This window comes from Pteropus alecto, unplaced genomic scaffold (genome assembly GCF_000325575.1).
Source record: "Pteropus alecto unplaced genomic scaffold, ASM32557v1 scaffold61, whole genome shotgun sequence".
Classification (NCBI taxonomy): Eukaryota; Metazoa; Chordata; class Mammalia; order Chiroptera; family Pteropodidae; genus Pteropus; species Pteropus alecto.
In genome coordinates this window covers 16,812,874-16,833,355 of record NW_006434835.1, presented here as the reverse complement: position 1 = coordinate 16,833,355, position 20,482 = coordinate 16,812,874, and the positions used below count along the sequence as shown (strand labels likewise).

Here is a 20,482-nt window from a genome sequence, read left to right as displayed (position 1 = left end):
AACTTATGAAGTGGTCACCCCAATAAATCTAGTACCCAAAAGACACCATAGTTATTATAATATTATTGACTATATTCTCTATGCTGTACTTTACATCCACCCCCATGACTATTATGTAAACCACCAATTGTACTTCTTAATCCAGTCCCCTTTCACAGCCATCCCCCGCCCCCGCAATTCCTTCCCCATCTGGCAACCATCAGAATGTTCTCTGTATGAGTTTGTTTCTGTTTATTTGATTTAGGCTATCTTAATAGCTATCTACATAATATATACTATAAAGGCATTTGAACTTCTGATTCACAGAATTTTACACCCTCAAGCCTTAGAAAGTAATTGTGGCCCATTGCGTTGACTATATCAAAACCCTCTAGGTCAAGTTCAGGCCATTCAACAAGGAGACTCATGAATTAAAATTGGTAAAAGAAAGCAGCAAAATTGCACTGAGGTAGACTTTTTACATGGTTCTCAGAATGGAACTATCTACTCAATGACATACAATGTTTCTAATACACCAAATATATCCTCTATACCTCAAAGCCTCAAATCTATTTCTAGGCCCTACTAGAAAGTGATGGATTCAATTCTTAGCATAAGATTTCAAAATGCCATTACCAAAATAAGTGACTCGGCCCAGAATATTTTAAAATTTATAAAATATTTTTTAATGTGTTTCCAGTTCATGTGGTATCAACTGTTATTCCCAGTTTCCATACTATATCTCCATTTATAGATAACAGATTTCAAATCTACTTTAGGGCAGGGAGTATTTTTAAATGTTACTAGGTGTTCCTATAACAAAAATGTGGTTTAAATTAAATATGATTTCAGTAAGAAAGATGGGCTCAATACCATTTTTAACAGTTAACTAAGAGGGGGAAATCTTAATTTTTTGAGATAGATGCCGAGGTCATTAAAGTTTTCTTCTTTTTCTAATATGTGCATTTAATTCACTCTGTTAACAGAATAAACGAGAAAATTAAGATGGTAATCTCAGCAAGATAAGTGTTTGATAAAATTAAACATCCATTCATGATTTTAAAGACTCTTTGCAAATGAGGATAAAAAAAGAACTTCCTTAATATAATAAAGGCCATCTGCAAAAAAACCTACAGCAACGTTATATGAAGCTAACGAAATGCGAAATTTTTCCCTTTGAGATAGAAAATGAGACAAGGATACCCATCAGCTCTTACCACTTTTATTCAACATTGTACTGGAGGTCCTAGCAAGCAGAGTAGCATGGAGAAATAAGGGTATAAATATTGGAAAGGAAGAAATAAAATGATACTTTATTTGCAGATAATATGACTGCATGTTTTTAAAACTGAGTTTTTAAATCTTCATATGCATTATTGCAAATAGTAAGTTTAACAAAGTTTCTAGACAAAGAACACACAAAAAAAGCAAGTGTATACTTTACATGTATATCTATATACCATCAATAATCAGTTGAAAAACAAAAACTTTTAGAAAGATGCCACTGAAAATAACATCTATCGAAGAACAACTACATAGAAATAAGTATCACAAAAGATGTGCAAGATCTCTATGTAGAAAATTATTTTTAAGAAAATGAAGAAAAAAATTAACGCATGTATGTTCATAGATTAAAAGATGCATAATGAAAAGATGTCAGTGCTCCTTAAACTGATCTGGAAACTGAAAGGCAGATTCTGAACATGTTAATAGCAGCAGCTTTCTTTGAAATAGCTCCAAAATGAACAATTAAAATGTAATTGGGAATACCTACATGCCTCTCAGCCATAGGACAGAAAAATGAATTGAGATACACTCATAAAGTGAAATAAATAGCAATGAAATAAATAAATTACACCTACATGCAACGACATAGATGAATCCCACAAACACACTGATGAATGAAAGAATACATTTATGATTCCATTTGTTTGAAGTTCAAAACCAGAAAAAAAACTATAGTGGTTGTGTACTGATAAAAATATTATAGAGAAGCAGGAAAGTGATGACTACAAAGTCAGAACAGTAGCTTATTTATGGGGAAAGAAGGAAGTCGAGACTGGGACAAGGCACACAGGGGGCTCCTGGGGCACTGCCAACGTTTTATTTCTTGATCTAGGCAGTGGTGACACAGATGTTCACATACTGATAATTATTAAAATGTTAGAATATGTTTTATGCTATCCAGTTGTTTGGGGGGTTTGGGGGAGTTTTTTGTTTGTTTTGTTATCTAGTTTTAACGAGCCCTCCAAGTGACTCTGATGCACACTCCAGTTTGAGAACCACTGCTTTAAGTATGGACTATGTCTGGGCTAAGTAATAATGACGGTAATTTCAGATGGACTTTCTACTGCCCGTAGATTGACACAGCCACCTGCACTAAGCAAGTTCACATTTTCCCATGAGAGTAAACCATTTGGAAACAGCTTGTTTTCATGATCTTCAACTTCTCTTTAATAGAATCCTTTTTCATTCTTACAAAGCTAGAAAGTTTTCCATTTTACATCCCAAAATTTGTGATTGGGGATACACATTTCTTTTCTCCAAATGAAATTTGTAAGTATTGGTGAACATAACAGGTCAATGGCCTGTCTTCGAGTAAGACAACCCACTGGGGTATTGGAAGTGTGTGTGTGTGTGTGTGTGTGTGTGTGTGTGTGTGTGTGTGTGTGTGTGGAGAGAGAGAGAGAGAGAGAGAGAGAGAGAGATTGAGATAGAAAGTAGAGAGAGAAAATATAGAGAGAGTATACATAGAGAAGATGGAGAGAGAGAGAAAAAAAAACAGACAGAGAAATTACTCCTTACCAATATGTATTATACAGATAGACCCTAGCACTCTCTCTTGGTTCCCACTCAGTCGTTCAAGTGTCCTGAGGGAGGAGTGGGAGTTCCACAACCCAGAGGAGTTGGTGGTGGTTCACTCAGTTATTCAGTTGCCTTCAGCATACTGTGATATGCTTCATGGAATAAGGAATCCACTATCTTACTTTTAACTAAATCCCTTAAGAAATGAACAAGTGGCTTAAACTGATTCTTGCAAAGAATTTTTGGCTAGAAAATAATACCAATAATGCAAGTGCAGGCAAATATTCAGGTGGGTGGGGCTGAAAAATAGTCTTATGGCACAATGTATGCAGCCAACGTTGCATTTCTTCCTTTAGTATCTATATATTTTTTCAGATTTTTCAGGTCTGATAGGTAAAAATACCATATTATAAGTAACAAATTATCTTACAGTATTGCTTATTTCATCTTATATCATTCTTTTTAACTTATATTTACATATGTTTTATAATAATAAATATATTTTATAATTAATATGCATGCATTGGGGGTTTATTATCAAATTATTTGAAGTGCATAACTGAAAAAGTTTAGAGTGCTGCTATAAGAGTTAAAGAAAGAAGTCTCCATTCTTAGGAAACTTGAATTATAATCAGAAAATAAAAATCAAACTTATGAAAGTCAAACAAGACACAATTTAAATAACAATTTGAGACAACAATAGATACAAGTCACAAAGCAATTAACATGATTAATTGCCAAATTAGTGGTTAAAGAAAATAAACACAATAGAAGTTGAGAGAACAGAGAAACCACTTTTAGCTGGGGTAATCAAGAAAGGTTCACTGGACTACAACTGGCCTCAAAGAATGACTTGGATCTGGTCAAGATAGCGGAAGGAAAACTATTTATCTGCAATTGTCCTTAAATAGGGGGAAAATCAAGGAGACAAATGCCCTGCTAGATTGAAAGCTCTATGATGAAATAGAGCGCATTAACCCTTGGAGCCCTCCGTGCCCAGCAGTATACTCACTGGCACACAGAGCACCTGAGAACTATCGAATAAACAGTACAGGTGAGCAAGTGGGACTGCAGAAGACAAGCACACTCCAAGGTCATGTCAAACTGAAAGCAAATTACACAAATGTCCTGGACTGATTCCCATTCCAACTGTGGGAATGCTGGTAATTCTTACATTAATAAATATTATCAGAAATCTCCAGGGACAAGGCCAACTATTTCTATAAAGTTAATGTTATACTAAATACTTTTAATTTGTTCAATAAAAATTTCCTTTAACCTTTTTAAGCCATCATTTTCATTCCTTGACCCAAAACATGTCCTAAATGGATGTATTCCCTAGTCTTTGAATTCGGGGCCTTTCTATTTCTATCATGTGTATACAACTGACCCTTGAACAACATGGGTTTAAATTGTGCAGATTATTGTCAATTAATACTGTAAATGTATTTTCTCATCCTCATGATTTTCTTAATAACGTTTTCTTTTCTCTAGCTTACTTTGTTGTAAGAATATACTATGTAATACATATCAGACACAAAATATGTGTTAAGCAATTGTTTATGGTATTGTTAAGACTTCTGGTCAACAATAGGCTATTAGTAGTTAAGTTCTGGGGGAGTAAAAATTTATATGCAGATTTTCGACTATCCAGAGTATGAGGGTTGGTGCCCCTATGCTGTTCAAGGGTCAACTGTACTATGTATCTAAATTCCCCTGCTCTTTACAGGGAAGGACTAGAGAGTACATACTGCGGCATGTAACTCAGATTCTCAACAGAATGAACTAGCACAACTTTGATCTCCTTCTCTTACTGGCTTTCATAACATTTGCTTTGTTTGTATCTCTACCGTGCTTCACACTTACTCGTGCTCAATATATGCCTTTCTTTTAAAAAATAAATTTGAGTGAATATAAAAAATACAAAGGCAGGGTACGAAAAAGAACGGAAAACTGGTATAGGAAGTGGAGGAGGGGAAGGACAGGGAGAAGAAAAAAAATAAGGAAAAGTGAAAACGTGAACTGTAGTGGAAATAGATGACAGGTGGAGGTACAAATAGAGAATGAGAGATAGCACGGAGGAGTGAAGAAGGGAAGAGGGAGAATTAACGGATTCTGAAATGTCATTAAAGGGTTCCTTTTCATTTGGTGAAAGGTGATTTCTAAAAATGGAAGAAAAGTTTTTTAAATCCTCAAATTCTTCTATTTAAGTGATTATGAGCATATCTAGAACTACCAGATAATGGGATAAATGTACCATCCATGTATTTGTGGTTGTTTAGGTGATCTGGGAGGATTTTTTCTTGAATCGCTGCTGGAGATACTACTGTCACACACTGATTTGTAGAGCCTTGTGCAAGTTAAGCCATGGGTCTCTTCCTCGGTTTCCCCGTCTATAAAATGGGGATAATAGTCACACTCCACAGAGGTATTATGAGGATTCACTGAGTTAACACATATCAAATATTTAGAACAGTGCCTGGCACACAGAATGCTACGGGTATTCAACAGCACATTATTGCAAAATCAAAAATATGGAGGAGAAAGCCTATCTTAATCACTATTTTCTTTAAAACCTTAACTTTGCTTGGGCAGTAATTTTCAGAATCAGGGAAAAAAATTTTAATGACCCTCTCACCTCATTACTATGCTTTCTTCATTCCAAAGACAAAATTTCTCAGAGGGAGTCCACCCATGAAGAGATTGAATCAAAGCCATAATTTTCCCAGGTCCTAAAGCGAACCTAATAGAGCCCATAATGTCCTTTATACTACACAGCACAAGACCCACAGGAGAATGAAAAGAAGAGTATCAAGATGGGATATCTAAGCGGTCTGCAGAGCAAGAAGGGACCAGAAGGAGCTGTCTAAGAAGAATAAGGAGAGGAAGCCTTGAGTCTAGACAGAGGCTTCCAAATTTTTTTGACACACAGTAAGAAACTTTTAAATCACCATTTTATATCACCATTCAGTACACATATATATATTGAGTATGTATATACATATATATGTATAAGTATACAGAAATTGAAAGAAAATTGTCATGCAAGAGTACATGAAATGCACTGACATTTTTTGTTCAATTCTCTTCTACTTCATATTTTTTTATGGGAATAGAAAAACCCACTAAAATAATTTCTTAACACACCAATGGGTCACAACCTACTAACGGTTTATAACACACAGTTCTATCCATACGACCTCAGGGAATGTAGCTTCCAGAAAAATGAAGATAACAATACTCCATACCGGTTAAAGCCATTCCTTGAACACTTCATTCAGTTTTAGGTATTACACTTTAAGAAATATAGAGACTAACTGCATCACATGTGGAAGAAGCCAATGAGGATGGTAAAAGGTCACAAATCACATGATATAAGCAAAGGCTACATGCAGCCTACAGAAGAGAAAAATACAAAACACACGACAGCCGGCTTCATTTATTTGAAGTGTTGTCACATGGAAGATTGATTAAGCTTATTCTATATTGTACCAAGAAGTAGAAGTGACACAAAAGGGGTTTCAGGTCAACAAAGGAAAGGACTTTCTAACAGCATCAGCTGTCCAGTGAGCAGCCTTGGCCGCAGGGAGTCTCCTCATGACTGGAGACACTTCGGCACAGTCCCGAGAGCCACTTGGCAGGGAAGCACTGGGAGGGGCTCACACAGTCCATGGTGGCCATTAGAGTGTAATGCCTTCCAATCCTGAAATTCTATAATTCTGTGCTAAATAAAAACAATATTATACAATAATATGACTTCTAAAGTTAAGACCAATTCTTTAAGTTTAAAAAAACTTCTACCATGAACTACATAAAACAAATTCGAAATAGCAAACAATAATACTTTAACAAAAACAATGTAATACAAATTGGCTTACTGTCTGTATCACTATCACTAAAAATCTTCATTAGTTACAATTAGAGAAACTGAAATGCCACCCAACTCACTGACGTAATTTTAAGATGTTGATCAACTTAGAAAATATAAATCCATATATAGCCTTACCAAGCAAATAACAAAAAAATGTTTGATCTTTAAAATGTGCAGGAATAAAGGAAGAAGGTTTGCCAAGAAAGAAAAGTGTATTGTAAACATTCTCTCCTTACTCACAAGTCGTGCTTCCTTGGTATACATACAGAATACATAAAGAAAATAATGATACTCTGAGTTTTTACTGACCCAACTAACTGAAAATTTTAGTAATTTTGAGAGAAGTCTCATTCTTATAACCATCTATCATATTTGTTCTACCATATTTGTTTAAAAAGAAAAAAAAGAATAGTATCTCAGATTATCCAAAGTGTAATTATTAATTACTTACCACTAATATACTATTGTTTCACCTCTGAGAAAATCTAAAAAGGTTAACTCCTGACCTGTCAGAATGCAGAGACCCTTCCAGAATAGTGCTACTCAAAGCGGGGTCCATCCATCAGTGCTGGACTATAAACTGTTACTAATCCCAATGAGATAAGCACCCAAATTGATAGTAAGAATTTAGAAACATTTAAAGCAATTTGTAAGAGTGATTTTAAGTCTGATGAATCTAATATTAATAAGCCCAGCCTTGTCTTTCACATGTGTTTTTATTTCATTTTTCTAATAATTCATTTATGTTGTATTTCACAAAAGTATCAGTTGGTGACAGATTGGAAATTAAACTTTTTTAAAACTGGTCTTTCACCAATGACAGTTTGAGAAACATTTCTCAAAAGATCCTTTAAATGCTTCAGGTCTTTGGATATGAAGATAAACTGCTTCACTTTGATGTCCCCTAATCTCCTTATGCACCTTAGTCTCCCCGCTGCAGTAACAACACTATTAATTTATTCCTGTCCAAGTGTTCTGATATCTCTGCTAAGTTGACAGTAATATCGATATAGTTCACTGCTTAAAATTTATCATCAGATTATCTGTCTGGCTGCTCAGAATTTGTAATACTACTTAATTTGTATATTGAGGTAGCACCAACATATTCTTGGATTCATCCCATATTAAAAGGTATTAGCTAATTTGATGATCCAGTTTGGAGGGGTCACCTAATCTTGTAACACAACTGCTGGCATAATCGATGGCAGTCAGTCGTATAATTTTTTAGAAAGTCTAAAGATAGTGTAGGTCAGTTTTAAATCCCAGGCCTCCACACCTAAAGAAGAGCATGCAGCATCCTGAACTCATACTAAAGTCCTATTATCTCTGCAATTTTGCCCACCTACCTGGACTCTCAATTCTCCATGTGAACTATTTCACCCAAAATATGGAAATAACCCAAGTGTCCATTGATGGATGAATGGAAAAACTAAATGTAGTATATATGTACAACAGAATATTACTCAGCCTTAAAAAGGGAGGAAATTTTGATACAAGCTACAATATGGATAAAGCTTGAAGAAATTACACTAAGTGAAATAAGCCAGTCACAAAAGTACAAATATTGCATAATTCCACTCATATAAGATACCCAAAGTAGTCAAATTCATAGACAAAAAATAAAATAATGATTGCCAAGGGCTGGGGGAAGGGAGGAATGGGGAGTAATTGTTCAATGGACATGGATTTCCAGTTTTGCAAGACGAAAAAGGTTCTGGAGGTACACAGTGGTGATGGCTGCACAGCAATGTGAAAGTACTTAATGCCACTGAACTGTACACTTAAACATGATTAAAATGGTAAACTTATGAATATTTTACATTGAAAAAGTATATGCTAATGCTCAAACTGAACATGTTAATAATTGTACGAACCACAAAATTTTTTAAATAATGTTTTTTAAATGAAAAGACTCTTAGGCGTCCATAGATGAAAAAAGCAATTGTTCCGAGGGCATCATACCTCCTTACCAGTGGAACATCAAAATGTTCTCCAAAACTTCCACTTGATTCAGTATCTCTTATCAATAAGTTGGCAAGCGCAAAGGTTAAGATAAAAACCTTTTCAGAAAACAAATAAGGATATATTTTTCAAAGAGTCAAGAGAAGCAAGGTCAATGGGAAAAACAGCTTTCATAACAAGTCATTAGAAAGATAACCAAATCACTCAGGAAATGTGGCCCTGGAAAGGAAGATTACAGAATTATTTCTCAAGAATGTGGCACCGAACAACAAGCTTATTCAAGAAACACGAATGCTAAAAAGGAGGCTATTCTTCATGGGCATAAAGAGTCTTTTAACATATAAATGATGGTGTAGGAATAATTAATTTGGAGTCCTAAAACAAATGTATGTGCCTATTAACATGTACTAAAAGAGCCTCGCTTATCATCTAATCGTAAAGAACTTTGCAAATTTTTTGCCCTAATGAAACAAAACTAGTCAAAAATACTACCTTAAAATTGCACAGAATAGAGAGGACAAAGATAACAGCAGGAGTGAGGTTTTGTTTTCTTGAACAATGCAAAGTAGAGGTGGGAACAGACTAGACGAATCTCTACCCCTTTCCTTTACACACTGTACTGGCTACTTCCCTTCGCCTCTTCCCCTATCCCAACCTCCAGACCAAATGAAGTCACCCTAAAATGAAGTCACTGCAGGGCACGAAAAGCCCAAATTTCACAACTACCTAAAACTCCAGGCCCAATTTGTCCTAGCACTTACCACTCCAGACTCTGTGGGAAGACCGGGATCCTAGCAAAAGTTCCCAAGGTCAGTGATTTCAGAGTTCACTGAGTCAAGGCCAATATCTACACTTTGACTTTTCCCCCCTAAAATCCTAAGTACAAAATATAAGTGACAGCACTCTGAAATATTAAAAGATCCATAATCTTTTACATATTATAATAACATATAAAATAATTGTGTAATTAATCGTATTATACTATTATAATTAGAGGAAGGCTGAACAGGCGGCTACCAAAGTTAAATCTTTAGAGTAGAAAAGAGAATGAGCTGAGCCATGAGGAGTAGGGGGAACTGTTTCTTCTAGTTAAAAATGCCTAAGAAATAATTTCTGAAACACAACCTGGACTCAATCTATCAACACCATGCATGTGTTCACTGGGTGTCTAGATGCTCTGATACCTAGATAAGCACCCTGAGACCTGGCAAAAATTCTCCCCTGTAATAGATATCTATGACCTCACCCACCCGCTGGCCACACCAGCTCTCCACCCTCCAACAGAACTCCTACTTTATTCTGTACATCCCTTAAGAGGCCTTGGCAGGCAGGCTTCTTCAACCCTCTGCAGTGAATTGTTGTATGTCTCTGCTCAAGACAACCAATGTTCACTCTTTAAAACCTACTGAAAATTGGTAGGTTCTACCTAGCTGCTAAAAATAGTTGGCATCTCCAAGCCCATTCATCCTTCAACCAAATCAACCTTCATACATATAAAAAGCTTTGCAAATCGATAAGAAAAAGACAAATACCCCACCAGAAAAATGGATAAATGTCATGAATTGGTAATTTATCCCCCCCACACACACAAATAAAGCAAAATAAAAGAGCAATTAAATTAAATACCATTCCTATCTACTGGATTAGCAAATAATCTTATAAAATTTACAATACTGATATTATCAAAACTAGAGGAACTGGCATCCTCATACACTGCTAGTGGGAGTGTAAGCTGATAATACATTTCTGGAGAGAGTTATATTTGTTTATATATCCTTACATATAAATATAATATACCAACATATTAAATACATCAAAAGTCTTAAAATTTACATATCCTCTGGCCCAGGAATTGGAATTTTGCTGACACACAGAAATATATGCATCCATATAGGCACTTTTATTTTTTATAGCCCCAGAGAAGATCTCCAGATAATGAATCTGACAATTTCCTAATAAAAGGCCAGGTTACTGCCTGATCACACTACAATGAGACTCAGTAGTCAACAAGCCCGCCTATGCACAAAGAGCTTCAATTTCAGAGTCCCGTTCTTGAACAGACATGGTCAACCAAGAATCATCAGTTTGAGGAAGGCCACCAACATTAAAGACAGAAGGCAAAACAGAGATAATGCAAGGTATTAAAAAAAATTTTAACTGTAATTAGGCAATTGTACCTCATTTATATATATATATACATATATATATATATATACATATATATGTATATATATAAAGAAAACTATAATTAATATCCTTACAGAGAAGAGAAGATACTGCATTCATGAAACTACAACAATATGTGTATTGGGGGTCTCCACGACTGCAGATCAAGGCCTCCAAAATTCGAAGGGAAGGTAATTTGCAACACAGACTTCTGTACCTGCTCAAATTATCAATCAAGTTTTAAAGTAGAATTAAAGACATTTCAGACATCTGGGAACTCAAAAACAAACCTCCTCCTCCTCCTTTCTTAGGATGCTATTGGAATGAATGCTCCAACAAAGCAAGAGGGCACAAGAAATTAAGATATGAGATTCGCCACAGAAAAGATGCAAAGGGAAACCTACAATGTTAGCTGCATGTCAGACCTAGACAACAATGAATCCAGATTAAAGCAGTTCCTCCTCCAATCTTCCCATTTCAGCAGATGGCATGACCATCTACTCGCTTACTCAAGCTCTCCCAAACCCCAAATTCAACATCCTCATGATTTCACCCTCTAAATCAAGGGTCCCCAACCCCCAGACCATGGACCGGTACTGGTCCATGGCTTGTTAGGAACCAGGCCCCAGAGCAGGAGGTGAGTGGTGGGTGAGGCAGTGAAGCTTCATCTGTATTTGCAGCCACACCCCAACACTAGCATCACGGCCTCAGCTCCACCTCATGTCATCAGGCTTTAATTCTCATAAGAGCGCTGGTCCCTGGTGCCAAAAAGGCTGGGGACTGCTGCTCTAAATAGTTAACAATTCCCTTCTTTTCATCTCCATTGTCATCACCATATTCTAAGACTCAATCGCCTCTCGCCTGGTCTACTGTAATAGACAGCTATTAGTCCATCTTATCCTGAACAAGCCATTTTCCATATAATAACCAGTTATTTTTTTAATATAAATAAGATGATTTTTTTTTAATATAAATAAAATTCTCCAATAGCTTCTCAGTCCACCTACAATAAAACTCAAGTTTTCAAATATAGCCCACAAAGCTCTGCATAATCTGGCCTCTGACTATCTTTAAATCTCATCTCATTTCCCTCTCACTACCTTCCAACCGCGGTGGCCTTGCAGATCCCCCTACATGTGAAGCTTTCTCCGGGATCTGCACGTAGTATTCCCTTTTTACATCAAATTCCTCAGTTCCTCACATTGAATTATTCTCATCTTTCATGAAACAACTTAAATGTCATTTCCTCAGAGCTTTCCTGACCATCAGTTTTCAATTAGCCCCTCACTAGGTCAGTTTCCCTTCATTTCCTTTTCTTAGTGAGTTAAAAAGAGGGATTTTTGCTAACTGAATTATGGTATGTCCTAACAGAACAGTATGCAACTATTCAAATGAGGTTATCAAAAAGTTTTTAGAATACGTGGCTCAGCAAGACAACTTTTAAGAATTAGAAGAAGATGGATAAGGAGAATTTTTCCTACCAGCCAACATGACATTCTATAAAGTTGTAATAGCTAAGACAATGTGGAACTGGCACAAGGACAAAGAGGCTGACATATCAGGACAGAAAGCCTGGAAACAGATCCGTGTGTAACGCAAACTTGGCATAATAATGGGGGTAGCATTATAGATCCACAGTCAAAGGATGAAATTTCAAAAATGTTGCTGGGACAACCAATTAACCATATGGGGAGAAAAAAAAATGATATCCCTATCTCACAACATTTTATAGAAAAAATAAATTTCTATTTAAAGACCAAAAAAGGAAAAAGGGAAACTTTTAAATTCTTAGAGGAAGATTTGTATCTTTTGGGTAGGACAGAATTTCTTGAAATGTCCCTTTTCTCTTACACACACACACACACACACACACACACACACACACACACACATCTAAATAGTAAAATACTGATGAATGTGACTCATTAAAATTAAAACTTCTGGATACCAGGAGCACCAAATTAAGAATATAAACCACAGACTGAATGCAGATATTTGTAATACATGTAACTGCCAAAAGATCAGTATCCAAAATACTTAAAGAATGTTTTAAGATCTATACAAAAATACAATCACTGAAAAGATGGGCAGAGGATATTCCTAAAATAAGAACTCTGAATTGGTAATAAGGATATGAAAAGATTCTTCACTACACTAGTAATCATGGAAATACAAATTAAAACTATAATGAGATACCATTTCACACCCACCAACTGGGCTAAATTTTAAGTCAGACAACACAAAGAATTGTTGAGGCTATAAGATAATGGAAACTCTCATTCATTTTTGGCAGAAGGAAATTGATACAATCTGGCAATATCTAATAAGATAGAAAATGCATATAACCTAAGAACTAGCGATTCTATTCCTAGAAATATACCTCAGAGAGGTACCTTTGAAACTTTTTTGATCATCACAAACATATTTTACTTTGTGACCCAGTGCACACATACTTATTTAACTGAAACCAGAATCCACGAAACAAAGTTTATTCATATTATATGTCACACATTCTGATCATTTCCATTCTATTCTCATTCATTTTTAAACACTGAAGTGACTCACTCAATTGATTTTACAACCACTAGTGGGTAAATACACCCAGTTGAAAAGACTCTGCCCCAGAAAATATTCTCATATATATATCTCTTGCACAAAGGTAGGAAAATGGTCATTATGGCATTGTCAAAAAAGAAACTTAAAACAACATATAGGCCAATCAGTAGGAGTGAATAAAAAATTAGAGGCATAGTCATACAACGTAAAAGGATATAACCATGCAAATGGAAGAATGAGGACCATAAGTATCAGTATAGATAAATTTCATGAACTTAATACCAAGCAAAATAAGCAAGTTGCAGAAAAATACATAGTATGATATCATTTGCATAAACTTTTTAAACATGTAAAACAAGACCGTATATTGTTTAAAGACATATTTACACATAATGAATATATAAAGCATGAAGATATGCACAAGGAAAAAGAAAATAGATTCCAGAAGAGTACAGAAAAGGAAATGAAATGGAAAAGCCAAGTGAACGACTAGATACTAAATTGGTAAAAGTTGCCCATCGTCAAAATTAAAATTGCCTCCAAGGGCAAGGTTCCCTCCAGGCAAGGTTCAATGTGCCATCTAGAGAGAGCAATGCAGCCAAATTGAGATCAGTCTTCAAAGCTCACAACACTCATCTTTTAAAACTGTTCTATTGAGTAATCAAGTACCCTGAGTATCTATTTTTAACTAAGTAATGAAATTCAGAACATGGACAAAAAATGCAACAGGTAATTGTAGGAGGATGAGATGTCACAGCAGATGCCCCAAACATAGCCATGTGCCAATAAGGTTGAGTCACTGTGATATGCTGAAAAGATATTAAGGCTCAGTTGCCACAAGTTGCTGTGAGCCCTCTCTGTGCTTTCCTTTCTGTTATATTTGTCCAGCATCATTCCAGAATGCTAAACATCTTCTAGATTAGTAAATCACTAAAAATGACAAAATATGGCATCTTACAAATAACATATGCTTGTGATCAAATTAACACAGAGCAGAAACCTAATCAACATTCAGTGGGCTCTTGGAATAATTCCCTAAAATTAAAAATTTGGCCCCTCAAGGTCTCAACATATATTTCACCGACAAGAGGAAATCTAGTGCTGTAATACATTTTGCTGTAATTTCAAAAATGTCAATTCATTTGTCACAGAACGTCATTTAAAAAGATTATGTGTAACGGAATTAAAGCAATAAACTACCAGACCAATAAACATGCTTCTAAGCCACAAGTCCACACTACCCCCAAACCAAGCAACTTCTCTAGCAAAACATCTAACCCATTCATCCATTCAACCCTTACTTAATACACAACATGTCAAAGGTACCACAGTAAGACCTTAAGGAAGCATAAAAATAAAATAAACAAGGACCCTGTCCTTAAGATACTGACAGCCTAGCAACAGAGTTTAAAAACACACAGTCTTAAGACAAGGTAGAAAGATGTGGGTGCCATAAGAGAAATAAAAATTAATGGCTTTATTTTTAAAAATCTTACTTTGAATAGATTTCTGCCTATCTACTCCTCCTGTGAGCCAGATCTAGAATACAGATGCTTAGACATCATCTCTTCAAGAGTAAGTAGCAATGTATACTAACAAGACTGGTTCTTGTGACCTCTAAAAATCAATCTCACTGTATCTCTTCTATGTATAGTGTGTCCTACAGGGTATGCCCCTTTTAGTTAAAAGAAATCACAAATGTGGATCCCAATTCTCATAAATGTGAGTGCTGCTGATCTAAAGGAAAGAGAAATGCCAAAAGTGATACACGAAAATCCATTCTTTTCCCTAACTCTGCCACTGTCTTGCTATAGAAACTTGAGGAATTCACACTTCGGCAGAAGGAAGGATTGAAGAAAGCTTCTAAAGAACTTATATGGATCTGTCAGACAAGTACTACATAAAAGGCAGCAAAAATACTCTAGGTTAATAAGGCTTTTCATATCATTTTATGTGTAGCAACTGTTAATGCAGATAGAAATATTTTTATTCCTTTTTTAAGTCTGAAAAACGTAAATTCTATAAACACTAAATGTCATTAAAGGCCATATCAAATAATTTCCACAGAGCTAGTCCAGACAGGGCCAGGTCTAGCACAGTCTTTTCGAATTTATCATCAGACCCACTATTTGCACTTAAACACTCAACTAAACATTCAGGAATCTGGGACCCTCCAATGACAAAGGCTAGAACAATTGAGCAACAAAATAAATGAAGATAGTAATTATTCTAGTATGATCCAAATACAAATTATAACCAGTAAGATAAATACCTAAAAATTCACATTGATATGAATAAATTACTGAATAAATAAATAATTGTGGGAGAAGGGAGAATACTTATTTACAGTACAACTGAAATTAATAGATGTGGGAGGAATAAGGGAAACAGAAAATCACTCTTAGACAAGCACCAAAGTAATAACAGTTGCAGGCAAGGCCCATCAGTGGATGCTAAAATCAGTGGACAAAAGTATGAGAGAAACAAAACATCTGCACAGTCTCAAAGCATTACTCCATAAGATACTTACTAATTACAAAGGGAAAATCACTTTACAATTAAGATTGTATACACAATCTTAACCAAGCAGTCAAAATTAAGCATACTAGCAGCAAGACATATGAACATCATGTACTCCCTGATGTGATGCCTGAAAATGGTACAATACCACTTCTATCTTATTCTTGGGAAAAAAATGTGTTTCTTGCTCTAATAAAGAGAAAACATTAGACAAACTTATATTGAGTGACATTTTACAAAATAACCAGTGCTATCTTTAAACATGTAATAATCATAAAAGACAAAGAAAGACAGGAACTGTCACAGGTCGGGAAGACTCAGAAGACAGGACAACTTGATGCATTTTGCATCCTGGATTGGCTCCCGGACCAAAAGAAGGGCATTTATGGGAAAACTGGCAAAACTCAAATAAGGTTTGTAGAACAATTAACAGTATTGTGACAATGTTAATTTTCTGTAGAATTTTAGTAAATTTTCTGTAAATCTAAATTTGTTTCAAAATAAAAAATTGATTTTTTTAGGGGGGTTTCCAGTGACATATTTTATTAAATACCAAGAATATAAATCAGTGCAATTTGTTTTAGATGGACTTTTAATATAATTACATAAATAACTCTCTATAAACATATATTTAAGCTATTTTTTCTATACAATGTATTCATGAGTTTTTTTTAATGCAACTTTTGTAAGTATGAGATCTTACCATTACACCCATTACAAAAAAATGACTCGTTTTGGCTAGCTATTATAATTTTCCTATTAGGAAAGATTATCAAATTCAGAATCTCAAAACCCAACTCTTATAGTGCATACTGGATTGCAGAGGACATAACAAGAAAACGAGTCAATAAATGAAAACATACTTGCTAAAAACCATGTGGCAAACTGTCCACAAAGAGATATGCCTCTAAAAAGACATAAAGCAATGATCATACAGCAATGGCCCACAAATAAACAAAACAACTTGAAACACAAAATGCCAAGAACTGGACAAAACCAACTGAATCAATATGTGATAAGATCATGACTTGATGAATTTCTGTGGCCAATTTTTATGAGTCTATCAAGAAAGGCTTTTCATTAGGTAAAGGTTGAATTGGTTCTGGTACATACCCAGATTTCAAGTCAGTTATCCTCAAACAGTTTGTAGCATCCAGTCCCACTTTTCCATTGCGGACCACACTAGATATGAATGGGGAGAGCATTGGAGAAATTCGGTTCAAGGCCACTTCTGGGGACATTTTAACTTGACTTGCAAATCACCACTGAAAACAGAAGAAAAGATTGATGATCGGAGTATCCAAAAGAACTAGCTCTAAAAAGTTTCCTGAAAACTGGCACAGCACACTCTTGCATGAATGAAGACCTCATTTTCTGTTTTACAACAGCCTCTTCCAATAAAACCATCTCCCTGCTACTCACCTACTTAGGACAGAGACTGTAACATTGATTTTCAGGAACAGAAGCAACCCTCGAAATCCAATTCCCTCCTCCTTTCCAAAGCTGATTTCTACACTACCAAACTCTACTTAAAACTATCCCATTCTCTTACAACTGGCATGTTCCACTTCAACTGAGGCCTTAAGAAGCCTTCACTGACAATCTTCTCCCTCTAACACACATACACTAGGTTAGAAATCCTCCGTGTCCCCATAGGAAGTAAGACCTTGACTGACAATACTACATAAAATCCTGGAACAAATATAACCTGCTTGCAATTGTGACTTACTAGAAATTTACTTCTGATATACCCCTATTAATAACTGTCCCTCCACAGTATATTATAATTACATACTTAGTGATCTATCCTCTGGAAAGAAATCACAAACTAAACACCCAATAAACATTTTTAAATAAATAAATGAATAGAGAGACAAAAGCTATATGAATATTTAGGTATGAAGAGAGGTAATATGCCCTCAAAAATTTTAGTAGAGGATAGTGTATCTGAGGACTAGATGTAGCAAAATCTACTTAAACAATTAAATCATGAAAACACACTTATCCAGATATTCAGCAACACAAACTAACATGGATGTAAAAGTCTATGACTATAAGGCACTAAGAAGTTCTCACACTTGAAAATACAAAAGTAAAACCAATAAATCATATCTAAATTACTTGGAAACCCATAGGGCAGGGGAAGGGAGTACGTGAATTCCTCTTAATAGATTTCTAAATGAAAGCCTCTATTTTCAGAGGTGAATAAGTCAATTTAAATGATCATTTTCTTCCTCAATCTGAATGGATAATCCCACATCAAAAGCAAACTAATTTCCTGCAAGTTACAAGTAAATGAGGTTCTGGTTCTAGTTTCCATATATTATGCCATATGAGAACTTACATGTCCCTGCTAAAATAAATGTTGAAAACTAGTACCTATTTTAATCATTTCAGACAGTAATAAAGAGAACTGCAGTGATCTTTCAAAAAATATCAACACTGTAACCCTATATTGGATGATACCCAGAAGTACTGTTGAGGCAGTAAAAGCTTTATTTTTAATACCCAAATCATCCTTTCTGAAAATATAAAACAAACTCCTCTTCCAACCACTTAACAGATGAAGTCCTTCCACCATTCCAATATGTCATCACAAAGTAAGAATAAACATCTAATGCATGGTATTATCATAAAAATCATGTGCATTATTATAACACCTTATCACTTATAAAGAGTTTCCAAGTACGTATTGCACTTGATCTCCACAATCCTGGGCAGTAAAATGGTATTGGAATTTCCACTTTACAGATGACACAAATAACTTTTATAATTGGTCTTTGAAAAGTATACTAATCCATGTTATCATTTTAAAGCCTATTTTTGTCTATTCTGCAACATTTCCACCTTTTTTTTCTATCCACTGATGTCACAGTTCTCGAAAGGATGCTTATCTAGATCATAGGCAAATACAAAAATACTTATCACGGAAAAAAGCAAAAGAATCTCACCTACATTACAAAACCATTCTTCCATGTTTTCCCCCATAATACCTATCATTATTATATCTTTCACTTCTATGAAAAAGGGAAACAGAACCAACATATTCTGAACGTTTCCTCAACATCAAATGCTATATTACCCACCTCTATCTGTAATTTCATTCACTTCCCCCGAACAACCCTCTGGGTAATATTGTCCTCTGGGTAATATTGTTTCCATTTCACAGATAAGAAAACTAATACTCAACAAGACTAAGTAATTTGTTCAAAGTCATAAACCTAGCAAGTAGAAGGATTAGAATTCAAATCCAGATCTCCCTCAAGGTCCACTATTCTCATCCTCCCTCAAATAAGCATTTATAAGTTAAATCCCAAAGTGAAAAGCATCGAAATGAATTTTTTAAGTATATATCTAAAATTTACACAAAATGTCATGAATTTAAACTCATGGTTGCTTTACAACTAGAAACAAATTAGACTACTGCTGGCCGATTGCTGAAGTTGGTCTGAGTGATGCACTAGTCAAATGCTAAAATGAACAAACCTGCTTCAGAAGCCAAACTAAAGGTGACAACAATCCATTCCAGTTCAGCAACTGTCATGACCTTGGAATGACACCTGAAGGAATGAATTTCTGTCTTTGTTTCCAGAGCAGCCATAATACTATTTTTTGACAGTTCAAGATTTCATGCAGCGTTAAAATGTTTCTACTGTGATGTGTTGTGACTTCTCTAAAGGAGGAGAAAAATACTCCAAAATCAGAGGTCACAGAATAACCAGAGATGAGGGTCCTTTGGTATAGTCCTTTTGAGCCAGGGACGTGGATGGGGTATCATCCCCCAGCAGTAGCTTTTATACATTGCAGCGCTGAATCAAATCCCAGATTCGTAACAATTTATGGTGGCCAGACTCCCTTGAATGCTAGCTAGGTAATCTGCATTTCCTGATTTTGACATATTACAAAAGGAAAATGTAGAAATACAATTCTTACAGGGTTCTGCTGCCCTAAAATAAGGTCACATGAGGCCCTTTGATGGGCTGCCTGGGGACTACAAAGACGTCTAAAGCATCATCCAGTTTCTTGCAATTAAGATGAGATGACAAACACGGAAACATGTGCCCTGCTGACGTCATGGAACGGAAAGGGGTGGCGTCCTGCTGCGTCACGTCAACGTCATACAGCGCACGAGGGAAGTTACACTCGGGAAGTAATTTCTCCAAGGAGCAACATTCAAGAAAAACAAGCCGGCTCAGACCCAAAGAATGACCACCCCACTCTAGGAGATATCTAAAAGGGGAAACTCTCCCTTCTCCCAAAATGTATGATCCCCTCAACAGGCGGGAATGAGAAAGGAGTCTGAGCTTGATCGGGAACCAGGGGACGAACTAGATAAGGAGAAAGAGCAATTTCTGGCCTTGGGAGCTCGTTCTTTAGGGGACCAGCGAGATGGGGATGAGCAGGGCATCTTTGGAATGAGGGCCTTCTCTATAGGAAGGGAAGGCCCTGGAGATATTTAAACCACGGTCCTCAGCGCCACCTGTGCGACTTGGGATCCAACCTCCCCTCACCAGCCCCAGTCTTGGTACCTGGAACTTAGTCCGTTCGGTAACCGGCGACTACGTGGGGTACAGGTTCCCCGAGCGCGCCCCCGACCGACGCACCGACCTGCGCGCGCACCGC

The 20,482-nt window shown here is 35.9% G+C and overlaps 1 protein-coding gene across 1 annotated transcript in view; it reads right to left on the bottom strand.

The window, feature by feature from the left end:
* BABAM2 (BRISC and BRCA1 A complex member 2) overlaps window positions 1-20,482 on the bottom strand; it is a 349,865-nt gene extending 329,383 nt beyond the window's left edge. Inside the window, exons 1-2 of the mRNA XM_006910348.2 lie at window positions 20,389-20,482; window positions 16,973-17,124 (exon numbers count right to left, since the gene is read on the bottom strand). Of these exons, the coding sequence (XP_006910410.1) occupies window positions 16,973-17,100 (128 nt within the window). The 5' untranslated portion in view covers window positions 17,101-17,124; window positions 20,389-20,482. The remainder of the gene's footprint in view (window positions 1-16,972; window positions 17,125-20,388) is intronic.